At 44.9% G+C, this 19,464-nt stretch overlaps 1 protein-coding gene across 3 annotated transcripts; it reads left to right on the forward strand.

Moving 5' to 3' along the window:
* The first annotated feature begins 1,079 nt into the window (after positions 1-1,079).
* Positions 1,080-17,473, forward strand: LRRC32 (leucine rich repeat containing 32). 3 transcript variants are annotated; one of them, XM_075050225.1, is made up of 4 exons: positions 2,734-4,072; positions 5,300-6,464; positions 9,779-9,869; positions 13,899-17,473. In XM_075050225.1, exons 2-4 carry the CDS (start codon positions 6,442-6,444, stop codon positions 15,837-15,839), a joined length of 2,055 nt encoding a protein of 684 aa, XP_074906326.1. In that variant the 5' UTR covers positions 2,734-4,072; positions 5,300-6,441; the 3' UTR covers positions 15,840-17,473. The 3 variants fall into 3 exon arrangements, with proteins under 3 accessions (XP_074906327.1, XP_074906326.1, XP_074906325.1); XM_075050226.1 differs by lacking the exons at positions 2,734-4,072; positions 5,300-6,464 and adding an exon at positions 1,080-1,610; XM_075050224.1 differs by having other exon boundaries at positions 2,734-6,464.
* The last annotated feature ends 1,991 nt before the right edge of the window (positions 17,474-19,464 follow it).

Below are 19,464 nucleotides of genomic sequence, written 5' to 3' on the forward strand. Positions count from 1 at the left end.
ATCATTGGGTACACGTTTCCCTGTTACATATTTATTGCAACAACATGTGAAAAAATATTTACTGCGATATTTAGCGAACCACATCTTTCACATCTGCAGATGTTTTCATCTTGAGTCTCTCAGTACGCTGCAGACCTGAAGTTACTCTGACTCACGGGAGCTGGTGTGCAACAGTAAATGAACAGTAACCTGTTGTGAAGAAGCAAAGGCTAGGAGCCGGCATATGTTTAGCAGAATCCACAAAGCTACTTGGTACATGGTATAAAAGGACATGGCTTTTATCTGATTTTAATACGCAGATCCAGGAAAGCAGGACAGAATTGATGATGTCCAGGAGAAGGGAGTCAGCACCCCATTTTTTTTGGTAAACATTGTTGGCTATCATTGCACATCTCGGTGCAAAGGGGGGAAAACACAGGATGCTGAAGCCAAACGTCTCCTTTGAGGGGGAGGTCACGCGGTGGAGGTGCTCCTCATGCACCATGGGGAGAAGGTGGGAGCTTTGCAGTGGTCCCCGGTGCCTGTGGGGTGGCCGGGGGGGGTCGGGTCCCAGCTGGTGAAGCCAAGACTTGGTTTGGTCCTAAGACACCCGCTCAGGAGCTGGAAAACCCCGTCAGAGGTTTGTACTCCTGCAAACTAACACGTGGAGCCAGTGGACACCTGCCCAGGTACCAGGACACTTCTAAGCAGAAGACGACAACACGGGCAACGTGCAGGTCTCTCACTGATTCACACGAGAGCATTGCATCTGAAATAAAAGGGAGTTTCACACTCAAGGAAAAGAAATAAAAAGCCGTCTCATTGCCCTTTGTAGTTATTACCCATTCAAGCATTAAATCGAATTTATCCTTTCCCCCAAGGGTGCGTTCGGCTGTACCACAGAGACACACCTGAGCTGTCGGGACACCAAAGGCGATGCGTTTGCCCTGCTGCGATGTTTCCCTCCGACGTACCCTTTTCCTACCCACCCCATCCTGCACGGATTTGGGATTTCAGGGTTTGTAGCCCGCTCAGTCCCCGTGATTTACCCCAGCCCTGGCGAGCGCTGCCCCCCCGAGAACCTGCAGGTCCATGGGGCTGAAAGCACATGCTCGCGTCTGTGGGACAGGCACGGCGAACTTCAGAGGCAAGCACGTGTCCCCGAAGCCTGCGGAGGGGATTTTTTGTGGTATTCACAGGCTGTTTCATGTGTCAATACGAGAGGAGCATAATTACCAGCTGAGAAACTGCAGGAAATAAGCCAAGGTTGAATGAACGAAATGGAAAATAAAGAGAAGCGCAGAGGACACACACATTTTAAAACTATTACGGAGGTATGTATTCACGTGCTCGTGGGAGCCTGGGAATATATAAGAGCTCATGACTGCGAAGGAATGAACTCAAGGACCAGTCTATGGGGAGTATTTTTTTTCCCTGTGACTTCAAACTTCTCTCGGAGCTCGCAGAGTTTTAGTCAGCTGGCATGCAACAGAGGTACGACTTCCCCAAGGAAACTCTTCCTCGGCTTGCACTGGAAAGGCTGCTGGGAGAGTCCGGGAGGCAGAAGGCTGCAAGCAGAGGCGAAACCTCCTCCTCCTCCTCCTCCTCCTCCTCCTCCAGCCACAGAGCAGGTACGTGGAGACGCGTGCGAGACCGGGAGCCGGCTGGAAAGTTGAGCTTTCGACTGCGGGAGAGATGGGGGCTCTGGTGACTTAGAGCTGCAGCCTTTAAAAATAACACAGATGAGGAAGGTACCGTATAAATAAAATAGATGGTGTTTATGAATAGGCTGAGGAACTGACTAAACACACTGTGTAGATGGGTCTATCCACACAGCTGTATATTTAATCCATCAGGGACTCGCACTGCAGCGAGTTAGATCCTTTACGTTAAGGAGGCACCGGTTAGTTTATAACAATGCAGCTGTCATATGCCTGCTTCGTTATTATTCTCTGTGTTTACAGTAATGGAAGATGGGGAGATGTTTTGTGGGTTTTTTTTCCTTTCTTCACAGGACTTTAGTCTATTTATGGTGTTACTGCATTATAGCACTCCAAACCAGGAGCGCTGCAGAGACCAGCATTGTACACTGATTAAATGCTGCTCGCCCAGCTCTCCGACACTGAATCCGAATATAGCCTTGGGCAAATCACATAGTCCCCAGGTAAAACGGGCAAAATGCTGCTTAGCTCGTCTGCTCTTCTTACTATCAGCACTGTCATTGAACTCTCCCTGTTGGAGCACGAGGTGTGAGCTGGCAGGGTTATTTTTCTACTCTTAAGATCCTGACAGCTTGAATGTCACCTTGGGTGAACGATGACTTACTGATAGTGTTTTGCTGCATCTGGATTGTTATCATGAGGAATTAATGTTTAGATAATATTTGCAAATAGTAACGTTTTAGAAAATCCTAGTGTATATAAAAGTCACTGATAATTTTCTGAAGCCAAACCCTGTTGTATTTTTGATAAAAGTACAGATATGTTTCCCTTAAATAGAAGCTGAAGTTCAGCTTTCCACAACAGTGGAAATTTGGTTTTTTATTAAGACATAATCATTTCAACTTTAAAATCATCTTATTATTCTAAAATGCTGAAATCCTTCAGTTTTCAATAACAAAAATTCACAATCAGTCATCTCTTTTTAAAGCAGATGGTTACAGCTCAGTGACTATATCAGTGCTTGGCCTTTTACTAATAGAGTGATGGATGGATTTGGGGGGGGTATCAATAACATGCAAGTCAAATCTATCAGAAATAATTTTCCTCACTTCATTTTATCTCCTGTTGGAGCATATAAATTGAGTACACCTTTTCTCAAACACTGACTCCACTGTCAGTAAAAGAAAAATTGCTGAATTAAAAGCCAATTTTTCTCTCTTTTTGCTGCACTTAGATTAAAGCTGGTGAGAAAAGATCCTGTTTTGGTTCCTGAAGTTGAGTTTCTCCAGGAATTTTGTTCTCCAGGGAGAATATTTCATGTTCAGATAGTTTAATCTGCAAATGCCAGTACATGTCACTTTTTGTGGATGGAAGTGTTTTTATTTTCCCATGTGCTGCTGTCCCTTCGCCCAGTCCCTCGCTCACAAAGTCTCCAGGCTGGTGGGTTTCGTGCAATTCTCATCCACTTACATTTTCTCCCCCAGAGACAGGAGTAGATAAAAAGGTGAATAAAGTAGGGAAACTGGCTAAACCCTGTGTGTCCAACTAATTGGAAACGTTAATTTTTGGTGGGGAAATGCTGTTGGCCGGACACCTGATAGAGGTGCAGGTGGAGAGAGGACAGAGAGGGAAGGAAGGAAGGCAGCAGCTTCAAAAGACGGGAGAAGAGCCATGTTGGGATTACAGGAGATGCAGGAGTCCTTACTTTGATGTGTGGACTTGACACCAGAGTGGCAGGAGGCTGCATCTGCCCATGAGAGACCGAGCCCGGGACAGATGGCACGAGCAAAGAAAACCAGGAGAAGTGGCTCCCGGCAATGTTGTAGGGTCTCAGGAGCTGGAGCTGTTCCTCCTTCACAAAAGCCGTGGCTTAGGATGGCATGGGCTATTTATTTTTTTAATAGGGTTAATGTTAATGTTGTCTCCAGCTCCCCGGTGGGCTGACTCACCGGGGAGCTATTCCAGTCAAAAGGGAGCAAGATTTGTTCCACTCCTGCCCTTGCATTTCAGACCCATTTTCTGAGGCGGGAGCTTGTTTTGTTTACTTCTCCGGAGAGTTTGATTCATACGGCTCAACACAGGGCTCAACCCAAAAGCAGTGCCTTAGAAAGCAGCGGCGTTATGGATGGACAGACTCCAAAAGGTCTGGAGGTTCAAGGCACGTAATCGTCAAGGCATATTCTTGTTTATCTGAAACCCTTGGGAACCCGCAGCAGATTGCAGACTGGCTCGTGAGAGCCAGCGGCTGGGATTTTGCTTTTCCTTCTCGCTCTGGGCCATGCTGGGAAGAGGGTTTGGAGGAGAAGAGAGGTCTGATGAGGTGCCCCCGGCTTTGGGTGACGTAGGGTGAAATCCAGCTGACGTTGGCAGAAACCGAGCAGGCAGCGATGGCTGAGGAGACCACAGGAAAATCAGGAAGGGCCTGATTTCAGGTGCGAACACTTCGGCGTCAGCGGGATGGGGCAGCCCTTGCTTTTTTGTGCAGGTGGGAGAAAGAGCTTGATCCTCCAAACTGCCCAATGGAGATGACCCAATCTGCCCGATGGAGATGACCCAACCTGTGCGATGGAGAAGCCCTTTGCTCTGCAGATGTGGCTACAAATGCACATGCCACGCTAACGTTTCAACAACACTTTAAGGTGTAAGTTGCTGGGTAGCCCAAAGCACAGAAATACCGAAAATGGGAGGTCAGCCAAATGCTTCGGGGTCTTTGAAACTATCTGCTGTCAGATCCCCTTTAGGAAAGGGCAAAGATGACAAGGACAGTGCTGATCTTTCCCAGCGCAGTTGGTGTCCTCTAAGGTTGTGTTTTTAACGAAGCAAAGTCCTGAGCAGCAGAATCAGTGCATGCCCTTCCCTCTTGCTTTAGCATTTGTTTCTGTCCAGGCTCTTCTTCACAGTTCAGCTGGCACAGCTGCTTGGCCAGTCGGTAAAACAGCTTGAGGAACAGAGCTGGTTTTTTAAAAAGCACAACCAACAAAAACCCTGCTATTTTTACCCTGCAAATCCAAACTTCCCGAAGTGCTCTGAACATCCAGGTGTAGAAAAATGTGATGCGGCAATCAACCAGGGCGCTTGCTACTCTTCATTACAGGCAGGATATTTGTATTCCATCTCCAAATCAAATCAAAAGATCCCATTCCACAAAAAGAAAAAAAAAAGAAAGAAAAAGAGTATTTTATTTTTCTTTTCTTTAAGACCTCAAATATTTGAGGTTTTCCTTGCAAAAGCGCGTTGTAAGTGTTACTGCACGCTGCTGACAAGGCGAGCTCTAAACCCAGAGCATCCAAAAGGTGTTTAATCCTGTGGATACCGCAGCGGTCCCCAGCTTCAACATGAGTTTCCTCCTTACCCCAAGGGAACTGCAGACAGAGGGCTTGACTCTAGGGAGCGTGCCAAAGGGATCGAGTGAAAAACAGCCTGGCAGCCAGCTCCGACCAAGGGAAGCTCAGACACTATGTGCTTGGGGGAAGGTGATCAAAACTAGTCTGATGAGACCCCAGGCAAGGGGAACCTGTCCAGCGTTGTGATAATCTCACTGGCAGACTGTTCTCCTGAGAGCTAAACGTGGATTTTTCTATTCATTGCACCTAATCATGCCCTCTCCTGCCTGCAAGCATACTGCTGCCTCTTCATAGCATTTATGCTTCTCATTTCAGGGTGCATTGCAAAGCAAATGAGATGCTAAGAGCCCGGCTCTTCAGCATATTATTTCAACCATGGGAAAAGTGCATTGCAACAGTTCAGGCTTGTGAAGTTGGGAGAAAGCAATGGGGAAATCTATGTGAAGGTGGATTTTCCAGAAGCGGGACTTATTTAGCAAAAGAAAGAGAGGAAACCAGCAATTAGACAGCTGCTCCAGCCCTAGAGGGCAGCACAAAATAATAAATAAAAAGCTGAACTTACAGGCAATCTGAAATAATCTTCTGCATGACAAAAGCAACCCTTTTAGCAATGGGAAGTTTTTACTAGCTTGTCCAGTAGATTGAGCCCTATGTACTCGCTGCCGAAAATTCAGCAACTCATCTGGATGTTCGGACCCCCCCTGCCTTTATCAATCTCCCTAATTCCAGCCTCGTGCCAGGAAAACCCTTCAAGTCAGGTGCATTGTAGCTGCCACCGAACCCCCATCCTGCAGCAGGCTGCTATCACACTCTGATTAGTGCGACCATCGCAAAGAGAAAGAGTTATTTCTTCCAGGACTGGTTTCCAGATTCTGGGCTTTCTATTTACCAGCCGTGAATTTGAAACCTTTAATCCTCGAGCGCTGTTTTCCTAATGATGCAGAGAGTGATTTAGGTGCAGGGGTAGGAGGCTGCAACCCTCCAGGAATGTAACTGGCGGACACAAAACCTTAAAGTAAACACACCGCCTTGCACCACGCACGCAGCCAAACAATGGCATCGGCAACGATAAGTCTCTTATTCCCCTGAGCAAACCCATGGCCTGATCCTGACAGTTTCTCTGGCAAAAATCCCCCTTATTTCTCAACGCCTGCCCTGAGCAAGGGCTTCAGGATGTCACACAGTAGCTGACTCTGTCCGGAGCACAGCGGTGGCTAGGACCCAGCAAGAGCCCGGAGAGGAGTCCGGAGGAAGACAAGCAACATAATTTAAAGCAGACACTGTCCCAAATAAGGTTATTTCCCTGAAAATGCCTTCATTCTGAAGTTACGAGTGAGCCTCTTGGTGTCCTGAATGGGTGAACGTGAAGCTGAAGAACAATTTCATCGGTACCAGGACTGAACCGGTTTTGAAGAGCTGGATATGCTTTTAAAAGGCATGACAAGCAGTGTTTGGGGATGCGAGAAACCCTTGAAACAAGGTAAATGTGAAATATTCACTCTTTTTAACCCTGAAGGCTCTAATTTAGCAGCGAAGAGTCCTGTGTGAAAAAGGATCAGAACCTGGGGAGTTTGGTTTGTGTTTTGTGTATTCTCTTGTATTTAACCTCTCTTTGGCACAGGAGAACGTCTCTGTTAATTGTCTAAGCAGTAACAAAAATTACCTTTGAGGGAAATTTAGAAGGTCCTGCTGTTGTTAGCTACAAGCAACATCTATGAAGTGGTTTCAGGGTTCATATTGGAATAGAGATGGAGGCAAATGTTGTTCTAGAGTGAGAATTGGGCAAACTGGGATTAAACCCTGATTATTCCATGGTTTCAAGTATGTCCTGGGGCAAATCATTGCTCTTCTCTGCCTTTGCCCTCCCATCTGTTAAGTGGATATGCTGACGTGGTTTGGGTACCGTGCTTTTTCTAGATGCTAAAGTATTTGACCCACTTAATAAGACTCCTTGGGTGTGTTACTCACTAAAATCACCTGTATTTTTCAGCTGTGGATGGGGATGGGTGATTCTGAAGTAGTGGTGGGAAGCTGTGACACTGAGGTCCAGAGCTCAATCCTGCTCTGAGGTATGCTGGGATTTCTATCACAGCTACCAGCGGGAGTAAACTGGCACCGAGCACGAAGCTGCTTCAACTCTGGGAAAGCCTCAGAGCAATAAAAGCTCCTTTAGGTCGAGTTGTTGCTACTGCTGCTCCTAGAGAGTTTTTTGTAGGCTGTGGTTCGAGACATCAGTGCCAGCAGGCAGGGTTTGGCGGTGATGCTCTCTGACACCAGGGCAATGGGGGTCCTGTGAGCCCTGAGCTCTGTACTGGGAGAAGGTGGTGGAGGGCTGAGACCTGCCCGGAGGGCAGAGAGGACGCAGTGTTGGGTCACCTTAGGTGCTGCTGAGGAGGGTCTAAAGGTTGTCCAGAGAAAACCTGGGCAGGAAAAGCTCCTCAGCTGGACAGCTGAAGTGAAAACCACCTCGGGAAGGGAATCTCCACGAGCAAGGAGGTTGTGCTGTACCCTGAGGAGTAGCTTACCCTCCTCTGGACGGAGTCCACGTGGTCTCCTGTTGGAAGAGACCACCGCCTTCTAGTGCTTCAGGGTGTGACAGCCACCTAAGAAACACCTTGAGGGACAGCATCCTTCCTTACTATAGATCCGTCAAGGAATTAAATCACATTTTTGTGTTCAAATGCATCAATTTCCCAGTTGCTTTATAAACTTACAATTTAGGAAGTTTCAAAGCATGTTAAGACCGTGGATTGTGTCAGGTTAATTATTTAAGAAGCAAAGGGACCATTTTTTGCACTGGCAGTGTGGTGACAGAAGACATCGCAGAGCGCACGGGACGCACGTTGTCCATCAGGGTGGTGCCCTGTTGTGGATAATATCCATGGAGATTTCCTCAGCTTAATTCATTGGGACTAAACAGAAACAATTTCCATTTTAGGGCTCTGAGTAAAGCCTTGTAATCATGGGTATGTTTGTCTTTTCTCTCAATTCCAGCAAACTAATACTCAAATGATAAAGCTCATTTTCTCCTCCTTAGAGGCGGCACCCACTCCTCTAAGCCTGGGGAATGAGGAACAGAGGGGGAACGACAGAGACATTATAGATGGTGGTATCAGCAATTCCTCCTTCCATAGGGTGACTTCAGTGTATTTTGCAAACATGAATGAAAAGGGTCAAGAATGAACATCCTTGGTCTTGTTTTAGAGGGGGGGAACAGACTTCTGATCCTGCTGCTGGGCCCCAAAGACAAACTCCAAGCTCTTTCACCTTGGGATCCCAGATCATCATCCATCATTAGTTGTTTCCCTGAACTGGAAGGAATGTGCAACCTGAAAATAGAGTAGCTGTGGTCTAAGCCTCCCCAGTTTCTCTCTTCCTAGTACACAACTCTTTTCTCTGGTTGGGAAACGGGAGGATGGGCAGGTTTCCATAGTGAACCTGTTGGCATCGCTGTTCAACAACTGCCATTGCTGCGCGGAAGCATGGCCATCCGCGGCATCCCTCAAACAGTGACTGAGTGGAGGGATCTCCACCAGCTGGGAATGATCTTTTGTTTCCAGCCTCCTGATGCTCTGTGGGTGGAAGCCGCTGAGTAACGGTATGATGGTGCCAGGTTTTGGCGGCACATGTGCACGGGGTTGGCGTGCGTGTGGAGCTTGCCAGATGCACGCTTGCTCCTGGAAAGACTTAAGAGCAGTGCTAGCTAAGCACTGCTGCACGGCTGCCAGTTGGGAGCTGGCGCGTGTCTCGCCAGCTCTGGATGCAGGCAGGACCAGCTCAGATTTGACTGCAAGAAGCCATACAAATTCAAATAGATTTGGCATGTTTGCAACAGAGGCTGTCATAAAGAAGTGATATCTGGAGCTCGCATCAGTGGTGACCACAGCCAGAGACCTCATCAGTGTCCATCTAGAAACAAGGCGTTTGAAGGATGAATGCTTTCCCTTGGCTTCATTTGCGTTTTTCTCCCATTGCCCCATGACAGGCCTCCCAGTGTTGTTTGCTCCTTTTGCAGTTATTTCTATGCTCTTTTCTGGAGTGCTTTCCAAACAGTTAAATTCTGATGAATCCTTCATTTCACGCAAATCCATTCCATTTTATATCTGTCTCTTTGTAGGGTATTTGCTTTCAAATGTATTTAAAAGCCTGCCCATACCTGGGATGTATAAAATGGAAAACTAACATTGGACAAAAAGTTCTCAGTCCATTCTTTAAGCTATTTATATTAACTCAACAAATCTGGATGAGTGTGTAAAAGCTCTTTGACACTCTGGGACAAGAGGAGTGGAAAATGTTGTGGATGGAAATGGAAACCGTTCCCAATGCTCGTTGTTTCTGAGTGGCACCCGTCCGCTTTACTCAGGACTTGGCACCCCAAAACGCCAGCCCAGTTGAAAGTACCTGAGCTGCCTCTGTGGGGAGAGTGAAGGTAACTCGGTCTTCAGGAGATGTCTTTCTCCATGATGCCAGACACACTGCCCAGCTTGAGCACTTGGACTTCACTGGGTGACCTGGGGATCATCTGGGTAGCAGCTGAAATCACGCTGGGGCAATCCCATGAAATGCCTTGGACCTTCCTTTCAAGTCCTCATATAAATCTCTCTTTTTCCCACCAGGCTCAAAGGGATGCAAAGGTACATAGGTAGGTCGTAAGTGCTGTAGGCTCGGAGATGGGTTAATTTATTGCACCGCACGTGTGCTTCTCCATGTTAGATGATGATCTGGTGCCAGCTTTCGCATGCATCAACCACTGTGTCACATTTGAAATCTAACCGTAATTACTTTTACCTGCAGAACCATGAAACTGTACGTCCTCTTCTTCCTGGCAGTGGTGAACAGAGGGACCTCTAACAATCAGCCCACGGAGGGGATGTCCTGTGAAATGGTAAGGTAATCTCCCTACTCAGGCCCCTTGAGACCCCAGATGAGGTTGGGAGCCCCTTGTTACAGCCACTGCACCAAAAGCTTTGGTCTCCGAGAAGGGAACCCTCGCCCAGGACCGGGCTCTGGGTGCTGGCAGAGGTGGGCTTTGCTGGGTTAGTGGATGCTCAGCAGGCTGTTCTCAGGCTCTGTCCTTGTTGTAGTGACAGGACGTGAAAAGGGGAGGAAGAAATGTCATTATCTCTGGTTTTTTTCTAAGGGGGAGCTGGTTAAAAGAAATTTGACCTGATTTCCCCAAGACTGTACAGGGATTCTGTGGCTGAGACAGAGAAAGAACTTAGACCTCAAATCAACTCCTTTATATCAGGCCTAAGTTCTTTGTGCTTTAAATAAAGCATTTTCTGTGAAATACATCTATACCAGCCCTTTTGTAATAACAGGGAGACTGACCTCCTCTGCCCTGACACAGCATTCCTGCCAGGGGAGTTGTACCTGACTTCTGCTGGAGGTAATAGAAGTGACAAAGTCTCTCGCTCCAGTACAAAATTTGCTCCCTGAATTTTTGCAAGCACCTGGTACAATATTATAAATGTTATTCACAGCTGAACTCTCTCCCTTCCCTATCCAAGTGCTTTTGACTGTAACAGGCCGTTTAAAAATACTTATCTTCTTTTTTTTTTTTTCTGAACGTTGAAGCTGTTCAGCACAAATCCTCAAGAATTTCCAAAATAGGGAAAAAAATAATTTGCTAGCTGTACACATCTCCCTTATGGGACTCATTCCATTCCTGCCCACCCTGCCGTATTGCTGCACTTCCTGAATTCCAGAGAAATTAAGACCTAGTATATATAAAAAGATCTTGGGAAGGTGACTGGGTAGCTCAATTCATTGGCTGGAGAGGGAAGACTGATGAAGCCACTGTAAACATGACAGCTTGGGTCTCATGTATCATAGTCACATGAAGGCTGGGCGAGACACGCAATAATCCAAGCAGATACGTTCCATCCCATTTCTTGATGGGTCACAGATCGGGCTGATTGCTGAGAAGTAAACACATGCTTGTTTCTACCACTCCACTGTAAACTGCTTTCATCAAGCCAATAACCCAAGGCTCTACGCAACTAAGCTGGGATAAATTCGGCCCCGACAGAAAAAACACTGCAGTCGGGGGCTGGGATGCTCATCTGGTATAAATTAACAGGTCAGCATCGCTAATGTCGATGTTGATCGTCTTCCTTCGCTGGGCGTTTGGTTCAATGGAAGGAGGAAGGTGTAAATCCAAACACAGCTTAAAGAAAGAGGGAGCTACTGGATTAGCTGATGGGTCCGTTGAGAGTCCTTCTTACTTCACATGATTATTTTTCATCACAGCCTTGCTGTTTTACATGGCACTTTCCCTGTGGCAACACCTTTAGAATAGCAAAGGCTCAGAAATGGAAACTTTCATCCCAGATCTCATGGAAGAGGCATGAATCAGAAACCCGCGCCCCTCTCTGACTCACTGCTGGTGCTCCTGTCGTTGCACCAAAGTCTCATGAAAGAGGTTTTAGGAAGGAAACAGCCCCTGCCAGACCCCTGACATTGGAGTGAGCTGTTCTGATTATACAAGTTACTGCACATCTACCTGTTTGCGAGACCACAAGGCACAGCTTAAATGCCAGGAGGTTCTTCCTAACTCACATTGCCTTCCAAGGAGAGGGGCTTCAAGTAGTTCCTGTTTTACCTCCCAAAGAAAGATACTTCTGCTAATTCATGTTGACTGGCAAAGGAGGAGCTTTCAAATAATTTATAGAAGGGAAGGGGTTTTGGCAAATTTTATCTTACCTTGCATTGAGCAGTTTGAGCCTCGGGGGAGAAAAGATGGTGCAGAACAGACTAGATAAGAAATTCAGTAAGGATCAAAATAGTCAGTGAAAAGGAATGAAAGTTTAAAAAAAAATGGGAGGAGAAATGTTATAGGAACAAATGGCAGACAGTGGGAGGTATAGATTTTATCAGTCCCTTTTATCACTGGGAGGGTTCAGTGGATGCAGATTAAAGGCCCAATCCTGCAAGTTACGTGGTGAACTGGGACTGACCTCTCCCCCATTGACTTTGGTGAAAACCGGCCGTCTGGCATCGATGGGAGTTGGATGGGGACTTTGCTAAGATTCTGGGTGCCCAGAGGGAGTGGAGGGTGCTCAACGCTTGTTGAGATCTGGCTCAAAGTGTGGGAAGAAACCTGGCATTTGCCTTAGGCTGCAAAGCGGCTGCTGCTTTTTCACTCTGGCTTTTTGTATCCTTCTGGCTTCTCCCTCTTCTACAAACCAAGCTGGAAGAGAATTCCTGCCCTGTTATTTGGGCCTCGGAGCTAAGCCCAACTCTGTGCACATTTTAGCTCAAAATGATCAATTCTACAGTGGCTTTGCAGAAAAGAAATAATGTCAGGGAGGAGCCAGAAAATCCCCTTCTCTTTTTTCCTAATTTGTTTAGCTGGGGGAGATTTGAGTGAGTTGGAGGTAAAAAAAGGAAGGGGTTCAGGTTTTAATAGGCCATTTACTTGGGGTCTTTGGGAAAGATGTATCATGGGAAGGACTGTGGAGCAGCCTGTGTATATCTAGAGTTTGGATGAGCACTTACACTTCCCTGGCACATTTTTGTGCAGTCTCCAAAACTCACATGATGCAAAAGAGATTCACAAAGTGCTGACTATTGCCCCACTTCTCCTAAACAGACCTGCCACTTCATTCACCTAGAAGTTCACATGAAGCAAATGGGGCTTAGCATTTTTTACTTTTAATGTTTCTTTAATATCTGAAAAGCCTTGCGTCATGGAATCTGGATTCTGCTTCTCCACAGAAGTTGAGATTCAACAGATTTTTTTCTTTCTTTCTGATCTTTCTACAAACAGTATATGATGCAGTCCCCTGAATACATTCATAACAAGAGTTTTCCTCCAGTAAATTAAATGCTGCCTAAGCCTTTCACATTCCACTTCCTCCTGCTGCTATATGTTCTCCTTAATAACAAAGTACAGCCTGACATTTATGCAAGGATGATCATGGTCATGTTTCCAATGTTCCTTATGAACACACACTCCAAATTCTGCTCTGGACACAGATTCTGTCCTAGCTTCAATTAAACAGACATGCATCTAGAGGATTAATTTGACTTTCACACTTGGGTTTTTTCTCTACCCTGCTGCTGAGAATTGGACTGGAAAGGCAGGACCCTCACTGCACATCACAGCTTTTTTCCTCTCAAAAGCTGGCTTTACATAATTTGTCTTTTCCATGTCGTATCATGGGTGTCTTGTGGGGGTGGTTTCATAAGGTGTGCTCCCCACACAAGAAGGGAACTGTTGCTTTAACAAAAGGATAAACATGGATGGTAAAAGCAGGAAGATTTTGGAGATTTGCATCAGAAATGTCTCAGTTGTTGAATGACCCGTTTGGTTAAAGATGTATTGCTTAACTAAGCCATGGCTAAAGGAAGACACGATCAAATATCTGAGGGTGTCTCTAAGTAGGAGAGAGATGGAGTTTGTGTTATAGGATCCTTATACATTTCTCCACCTCCTTGCTTTGGGACCTATGCTGCCAACAGAGTAAAGCTTTTCTACGTACTACTTACTGTTGCAAGTAGAGTTTGCAAAATCTAATACGGTGATGGAGCTGAGAAAATTAACATCAGAACAAAAGTGAGGAAATGGTGCTTGATTGCAATGGAAAGAGGGCACAACTCTTTCACTTGGAACTATTAAAATGAGCCTGGGAGAAATGTACAAAAAGGAGAACATTTAGTAGTTACCACATGCAGATAAAACTCTCTACTGTTGTAAGTCAGAAATGTCTTTAAAATGAAATGAGTGCTGTTAGCTGCAAAGAAGCATTAGGATTGTTGTTCTTGCTGTCTGAATGCTCAGAGAAAGAAGTGTGATCAGTGTTTCAGAAGAAGGATCTGCCTGGATGCTGAATGTTATTTTCTTTATATTTCATGCAAAGATGTTTTCCATTTGTCACGTGACAACCCCTTTTCTCTCTTTTTCTGGCAGGCAAACTCACAGGCATTTTGCCACAACAAAGACCTCCACCAAATCCCTCGTGAGCTCCAGCCGAATGTAAACAAAATAGATCTGTCTGGAAATCTGATTCAAAGCATCCCTGAAATGCCGTTATCATTTTACACTTCCCTCCAGTGCCTGGATTTAAGCTCTAACCAGATAAGCTTCATCACGCCTGGAGTCTTTGCACACATGACGAGTTTGCTGGAAGTAAATTTAGCCAACAATCACTTATATGAGCTTGCTCAGAATGGGACAGAAGGGATTGGACTTTTACCCAAGGTGGAAGTACTGGACTTGTCCCACAACAGTCTGTACAATGGGATGGCTGAGTATTTCATTAAACAAGCTCCAGCACTGCGGTATCTTTCCTTGGCAGACAACAGTATTATAATGATATCACACAAAATGTTTCAGGGATCTCCCAATCTTGTGGAGATAGATCTTCAGAGTAATATCATCATGGAAATAGAAGAAGGTGCTTTTGAGACTCTAGTGAACCTTTCCAAACTCAATCTCTCCATGAATTCAATTACTTGCATCTCTGATTTCAACCTCAGGCAGCTGGAGATACTTGACCTTAGCAGGAATAGCATTGAGACCTTCCACACCGCAGAGTCAGACAATGAATATAGCTTAAGATGTTTGGATCTGAGTGAAAACAAACTGCTTCACTTCCCAGTCTTTCCCCAGGTAAATAAACTGGTAACTCTGAATTTATCAAAGAATTTAATCCAGCTCACTGCTGAATCCTCTCATAATAAAATGGACTATATGGAAAGCGAATGGCTAGATGCTTCTTTTCATCTTCTTGATCAGAAGCAAAGTAGAAACAAAAGTTCTCTTTATCTATCCCAGCTTGTATATTTAGACTTAAGTTATAATGAAATCAAATCTATTCCGGATGAGTTCTTTGAATCAATGTTGTCCCTTCACACCCTTAATCTCAGCAAAAACTGTCTTCAGGCATTTGCAGTAACTTACGACAGTGCATTGATCTCCCTAACTGTCCTCGACTTGAGCTACAATGCTTTGCAGAACCTTCTCCTAGACGCTGGCACGTTGTCAAATTTGAAGGAGCTCTACATTCAGAACAACCAACTTCAGACCCTACAATTTGATATCTTCTCAAGTCTTCCTAGCCTCAGACTGCTTAATCTACAGAGCAATAATATCAGCCTTTGCAGCATGTACTCAGGATTAGCGAAGCAAAGACTTGCTGGAGAGGAAAGTGGCTGTGTATCATTTGTCGATTCTCCTTCTCTTCAGTACTTGTACGTAGCCGACAACATGCTGACCATCCTACCAGCATACACTTTCTACAAGACCTCTCTGATTGTCTTGGATCTCTCCTTGAACCCCGGACTGAAAATAGAAGTTAAAGCATTATCGGGACTGGAAAAGTCTCTGGAATATTTGTATTTACATGGCAATAGCCTGATAGATTTAAATATTGACTTGCCTTGTTTTAGTCACCTTAAACATTTAAACCTCTCTGAAAATCAGCTGAACTGGCTGCCTAAGTGGGGTAGTGACTCTCCACTGGAAGTTCTGGACCTACGGAACAATAGGTTTAGTACATTACAAAACAGCAATATTTTAGCATTAGAAAATTCCCTTAAAAACTTGTATCTCACTGGGAACCCACTCAACTGCTGTGGAAACATCTGGCTTTCATCGATGATCCAGAACAAAAATGTCCAGATCCCCAACGTGGAGCACTTAACGTGCCAGTACACTCAGAATTTTGGGTACCAGGAAGAAATGTACATCAGGAACATTAGACCAGAAGACTGTGAAAAAGAGGATCTGAAGAAAATCAACTTCCTTATTATATTAACATTTGTGTTGGTTTTATCCGTGATCATCATTGGCGTGGGTTCATTTTTTTGCTTCCGCAGGCAAAACTTTAGCCATCAGTTTAAAGCATAGGAACACAAAATGCCTTGAAAACCGAAGAAATCAGGTGCTACACTGCCAGTGTGTAGAAATGAAGGGTAAAATTCTCCTCTTTGATTTTTAACTGTGGATTTTAAGATGGTTTCAAAGTGCCCCTGAACTGCACCACTATAGTGCGCTGGTTGCAGGGACTGAAAGGAGAATTTCCCCTGTTTTGCACTTGCTTCATTCACAAGCAGATCTGCTTGAAAAAGTTTATACAGTGGTAGCAGAGGCCGCTGTAAAGTCCTGCTGTTGTTTTGAGGGATATGTAATTTAAACTAGACCAAAAGAAAAAGCCCTCTAAGGTCTTGAGACTTTTCACTAAGCTCAGAGATACTTTGTGATGTCACCTTCACAGAAAGACTTTATGCAAATTGAGCATTTTAACTGAGTCACTTTATGACAGTCATTGATGACAGCAACTGAGTAGGAAAGCCCTTCTCAAAGTTATGTGTATCCGTGAGATATTTTGATTTGGTCTGAGCTTTGCTTTTTCCTAACTGTTTAGCTCCTAACCCTTCTTAAACTGAAATCATACAAACCTACGCCAGGGTGGGCCAAAATACAATCTTTCACTCCTTGAAGTTGGTTGCAAATCTCCCATGAGTTCCAAAACAATGAGAATTTGGCTAAAAAAGGAAATTGCGGTTTGCGTCCATTGCGCTCATGGCTGCCATTTAGAAAATTCATGGCTGACCATGGAAACAAAAAGACCTTGGTGGGAGGAACCTTCTTTGGATACCTCCCTTTGCTTGTAGTATGTTGCTCCAGCCACTGGGGCAAGACATGAGAGGTTGATGAGGTCAACTAGTCTTGGCACTTAATACCCACAAGGGATGTAAGAGAAATCTCAGGCGTGAAACAGCTGCACTATACATTACCCAGATCTGCTCAGAAGGTCACAGGTCCACAGTTCAACTCAAAGAGAAGAAATTTGCCCCTCGTGTGCAATACATATTTAACTGGGTTTAATGTGAAGAAATTCATCTCTGGGGTGAACGCTTTTTAAAAGAAAAATCTTGGAGAATGATTTTCAACCAGCTAACATTGGACTGAAATGTTTATATTTCTAAGGAAAACTGTTGGGAACTCACTGCATACAGTTGCATTTCAATGCAAATAAATAATATATCTATTTTTAAAGGTCACAGGAGGTTAGACAGCAAAAAGGTGTTGTAAAGATACCAGTGTGAAACAATACACAGGGAAACTAGTCCTGGGCCATTATTCAGATCAGATGTCCACTGTGTCTCCCTAAAAAAATATTATGGTCTAGAGGACTGGCTGCAATAAAAGTTATGTGGGTCCTCATTCTGTGATGGGTTTGACATGGCCAACCTGTTGTGTTGCTAAAAGCTGACACTGACATATGTTATGTCCCGTACTCTGACAGCTAATTCACACTTTTGAAGAGAAAAGCAGCTCATCGACAGTGGGAGCCTGACCTACTAACGGGGTTCAATGGCTTCGAAATGAGCTATATCAGGTTTTCGGTTAATGACAGGAACTGTACGTTAAGGCACATAAATAGAGGTCAAACCAAAACCTGTCCAGGTAAATAACTCAAAGTCAAATTGCTGCTCCATTTCTGTTTCTTCCAGCTAGTGAATGTCAAAATTAACACACTACAAAAGGGTGTATAATTCTATTTTTAAAGCAGTTATGTAAGAAACTGGCTGGTAGTTTTCATTGTGGAATTTTGTACAATAAAAACACCTTTGAATTTTGTAAAAAGCACAGGGTTGTGAATATATTAAAGCACCAGCTTGGAATGCTCCACGGATTAAAAGCTATGTCTTCCTATTTTTCTGTGGTGTTCAGACTCCACCTTAGACCTTTACCTTCTGGTACTGAAGCAGGGAGAGCTGCTCCGCATCTTCGAGTACAACCAAGGGAGAGCAAGGAGATCTACTGAAGGTGCAGGCAAGCGTTTGCACAACGAGTCAGCAGCGATAGGGCCTGATCTAACACCGATGAAAGCCAATGCTAGCCATTGGCTCAAGCTCTTATTCTTGTAGGAGAAAGTTGGCAGGAGCAGCAAGCCCAGGGATTAGCTGGAAGCCCGATGCTGGAGTTGGTGAGCTTTTCCTTCGGTGCGAAAGCAAGCTGAGCTGTGCGCCCAGACGTGGGCTAATTTAGCCACACACTGAGTTCATGTTGAGCATGGCAAGATTCTATCTCTTTCTAAGAGCCAGTATTAGCTTGGCTGCCATGACTGGAATTAGTTAATAACCTGATGACAGAGCCAAACCCATTTAATTAACGGTTTTAACACTGCTTTTGTTTGGCTCTACCAAAAGGAAGTGCTTGTTATTACTAAACGTCTGGGACTAATTAGACTTCCACTGACTTCCCTGGGAGCAGAAACAGCTTTCTTGAGGAATGAGCCTCACAATAAAGTGCAGTATGGCTCATTTGGATTTCTCTGTTAGTGTCACAAGCAACTGAGAAGTGACACGAGCCCACTCCAGCCAATTCTGTTATTCTGGATGGGATGAGGAGCATGAAGGAAAGAAAATACAAATAAAAGAGCAAAGAGAGGGAAAACAGGGAGAAATGGGAGCTCTGTGTGATATTATTCCTCAAAATAGGGGTACGCAGGTGACAGCCCAAACTTTTGCCTCCCCTGTCTGCTCCTGTGCCTGCAAGAAGCCCAAACCCCGAAGTACCTGATCCTGCATCAAACGTAGCCATTACTCATCCATTACACATCTTTCCACCAGTCAGCCCCATTGTCCTAATAGGTTGGCATGATACAGGCTGTTTTGCAACTAAATTTTACACTCTCATTCATTGCTTTTTCATAAAGTCCTCTTTGATGCAAAGAGAGCTCATGCTGCTAAGCCAAGGAATATCCTTCTGGGATTCTGGAATATGTAATAGAACATGTGGGATTTATGCAGCCAATGCAAACTTTTTTTTTAAATTGTTGCATGCAACAAGTGGCTTCCTCTCCGGAGCTGTTTGCATGGTGCAGGACAATAGATCTCCTTCAAATATTTCCTACCACAGTTTGCTGTGGTTTGTTCCCCAAAACAATCCTCTGCAGTGGGATCAAGTAGATATAAGTACTGGAAGCACTGCAAACACTCCCAGAGAGAGTCCCTGAAAGTTCAGCAAGCCATGACTCATGTTGGCCATCCACGGAAAGTCAAGTCTCAGTTTCCAAAGGCATTGGCATTTCCTGCAAAGCCAAGACAAAACAATGCCCCAGCAGAGTACCAGAGCCTCTGGCTACAGACTTCTCTGCAGGGACCCTGCTCAGCCCTGAACTAGCCACGGTGGATCAGTATAAAACCCAGTAAGCACCTCCTAATATTTTGGGAGCCCAGAGCATTTGCTTTCCTGTTCCTATCTATTCCACATGCCATTCAGTACCATGTTACTTGCCTGGGGAGAAACAAACCAAAACCACAATCTGAATCCCCAATATCTCCACAAGAGAGAGAAACATGTCTTGCTTTTTATAGCAAGGTATTCTCTGGCCATATCTATTATTTTCCATAAACAATTGCCTATTCTGTTTGTGCACACATGTGCAAAGGCACAGATGCACGCAGGCTAGTATAAGAAATACATCGCTTCAGGATTAGCTTTTTTAACATAAATTAGAACA

Source organism: Buteo buteo, chromosome 18 (assembly GCF_964188355.1).
Source record: "Buteo buteo chromosome 18, bButBut1.hap1.1, whole genome shotgun sequence".
In the NCBI taxonomy this organism is placed as follows: Eukaryota; Metazoa; Chordata; class Aves; order Accipitriformes; family Accipitridae; genus Buteo; species Buteo buteo.

Bases quoted from the DNA above. Each gene is read 5' to 3' on its own strand.
- LRRC32 (XM_075050224.1), top strand. From the start codon at position 6,442: ATGCGAGAAACCCTTGAAACAAG. The intron at 6,465-9,778 runs GTAAATGTGAAA...TTTTACCTGCAG, and splicing joins CGAGAAACCCTTGAAACAAG to AACCATGAAACTGTACGTCC. The intron at 9,870-13,898 runs GTAAGGTAATCT...TTTTTCTGGCAG, and splicing joins AGGGGATGTCCTGTGAAATG to GCAAACTCACAGGCATTTTG.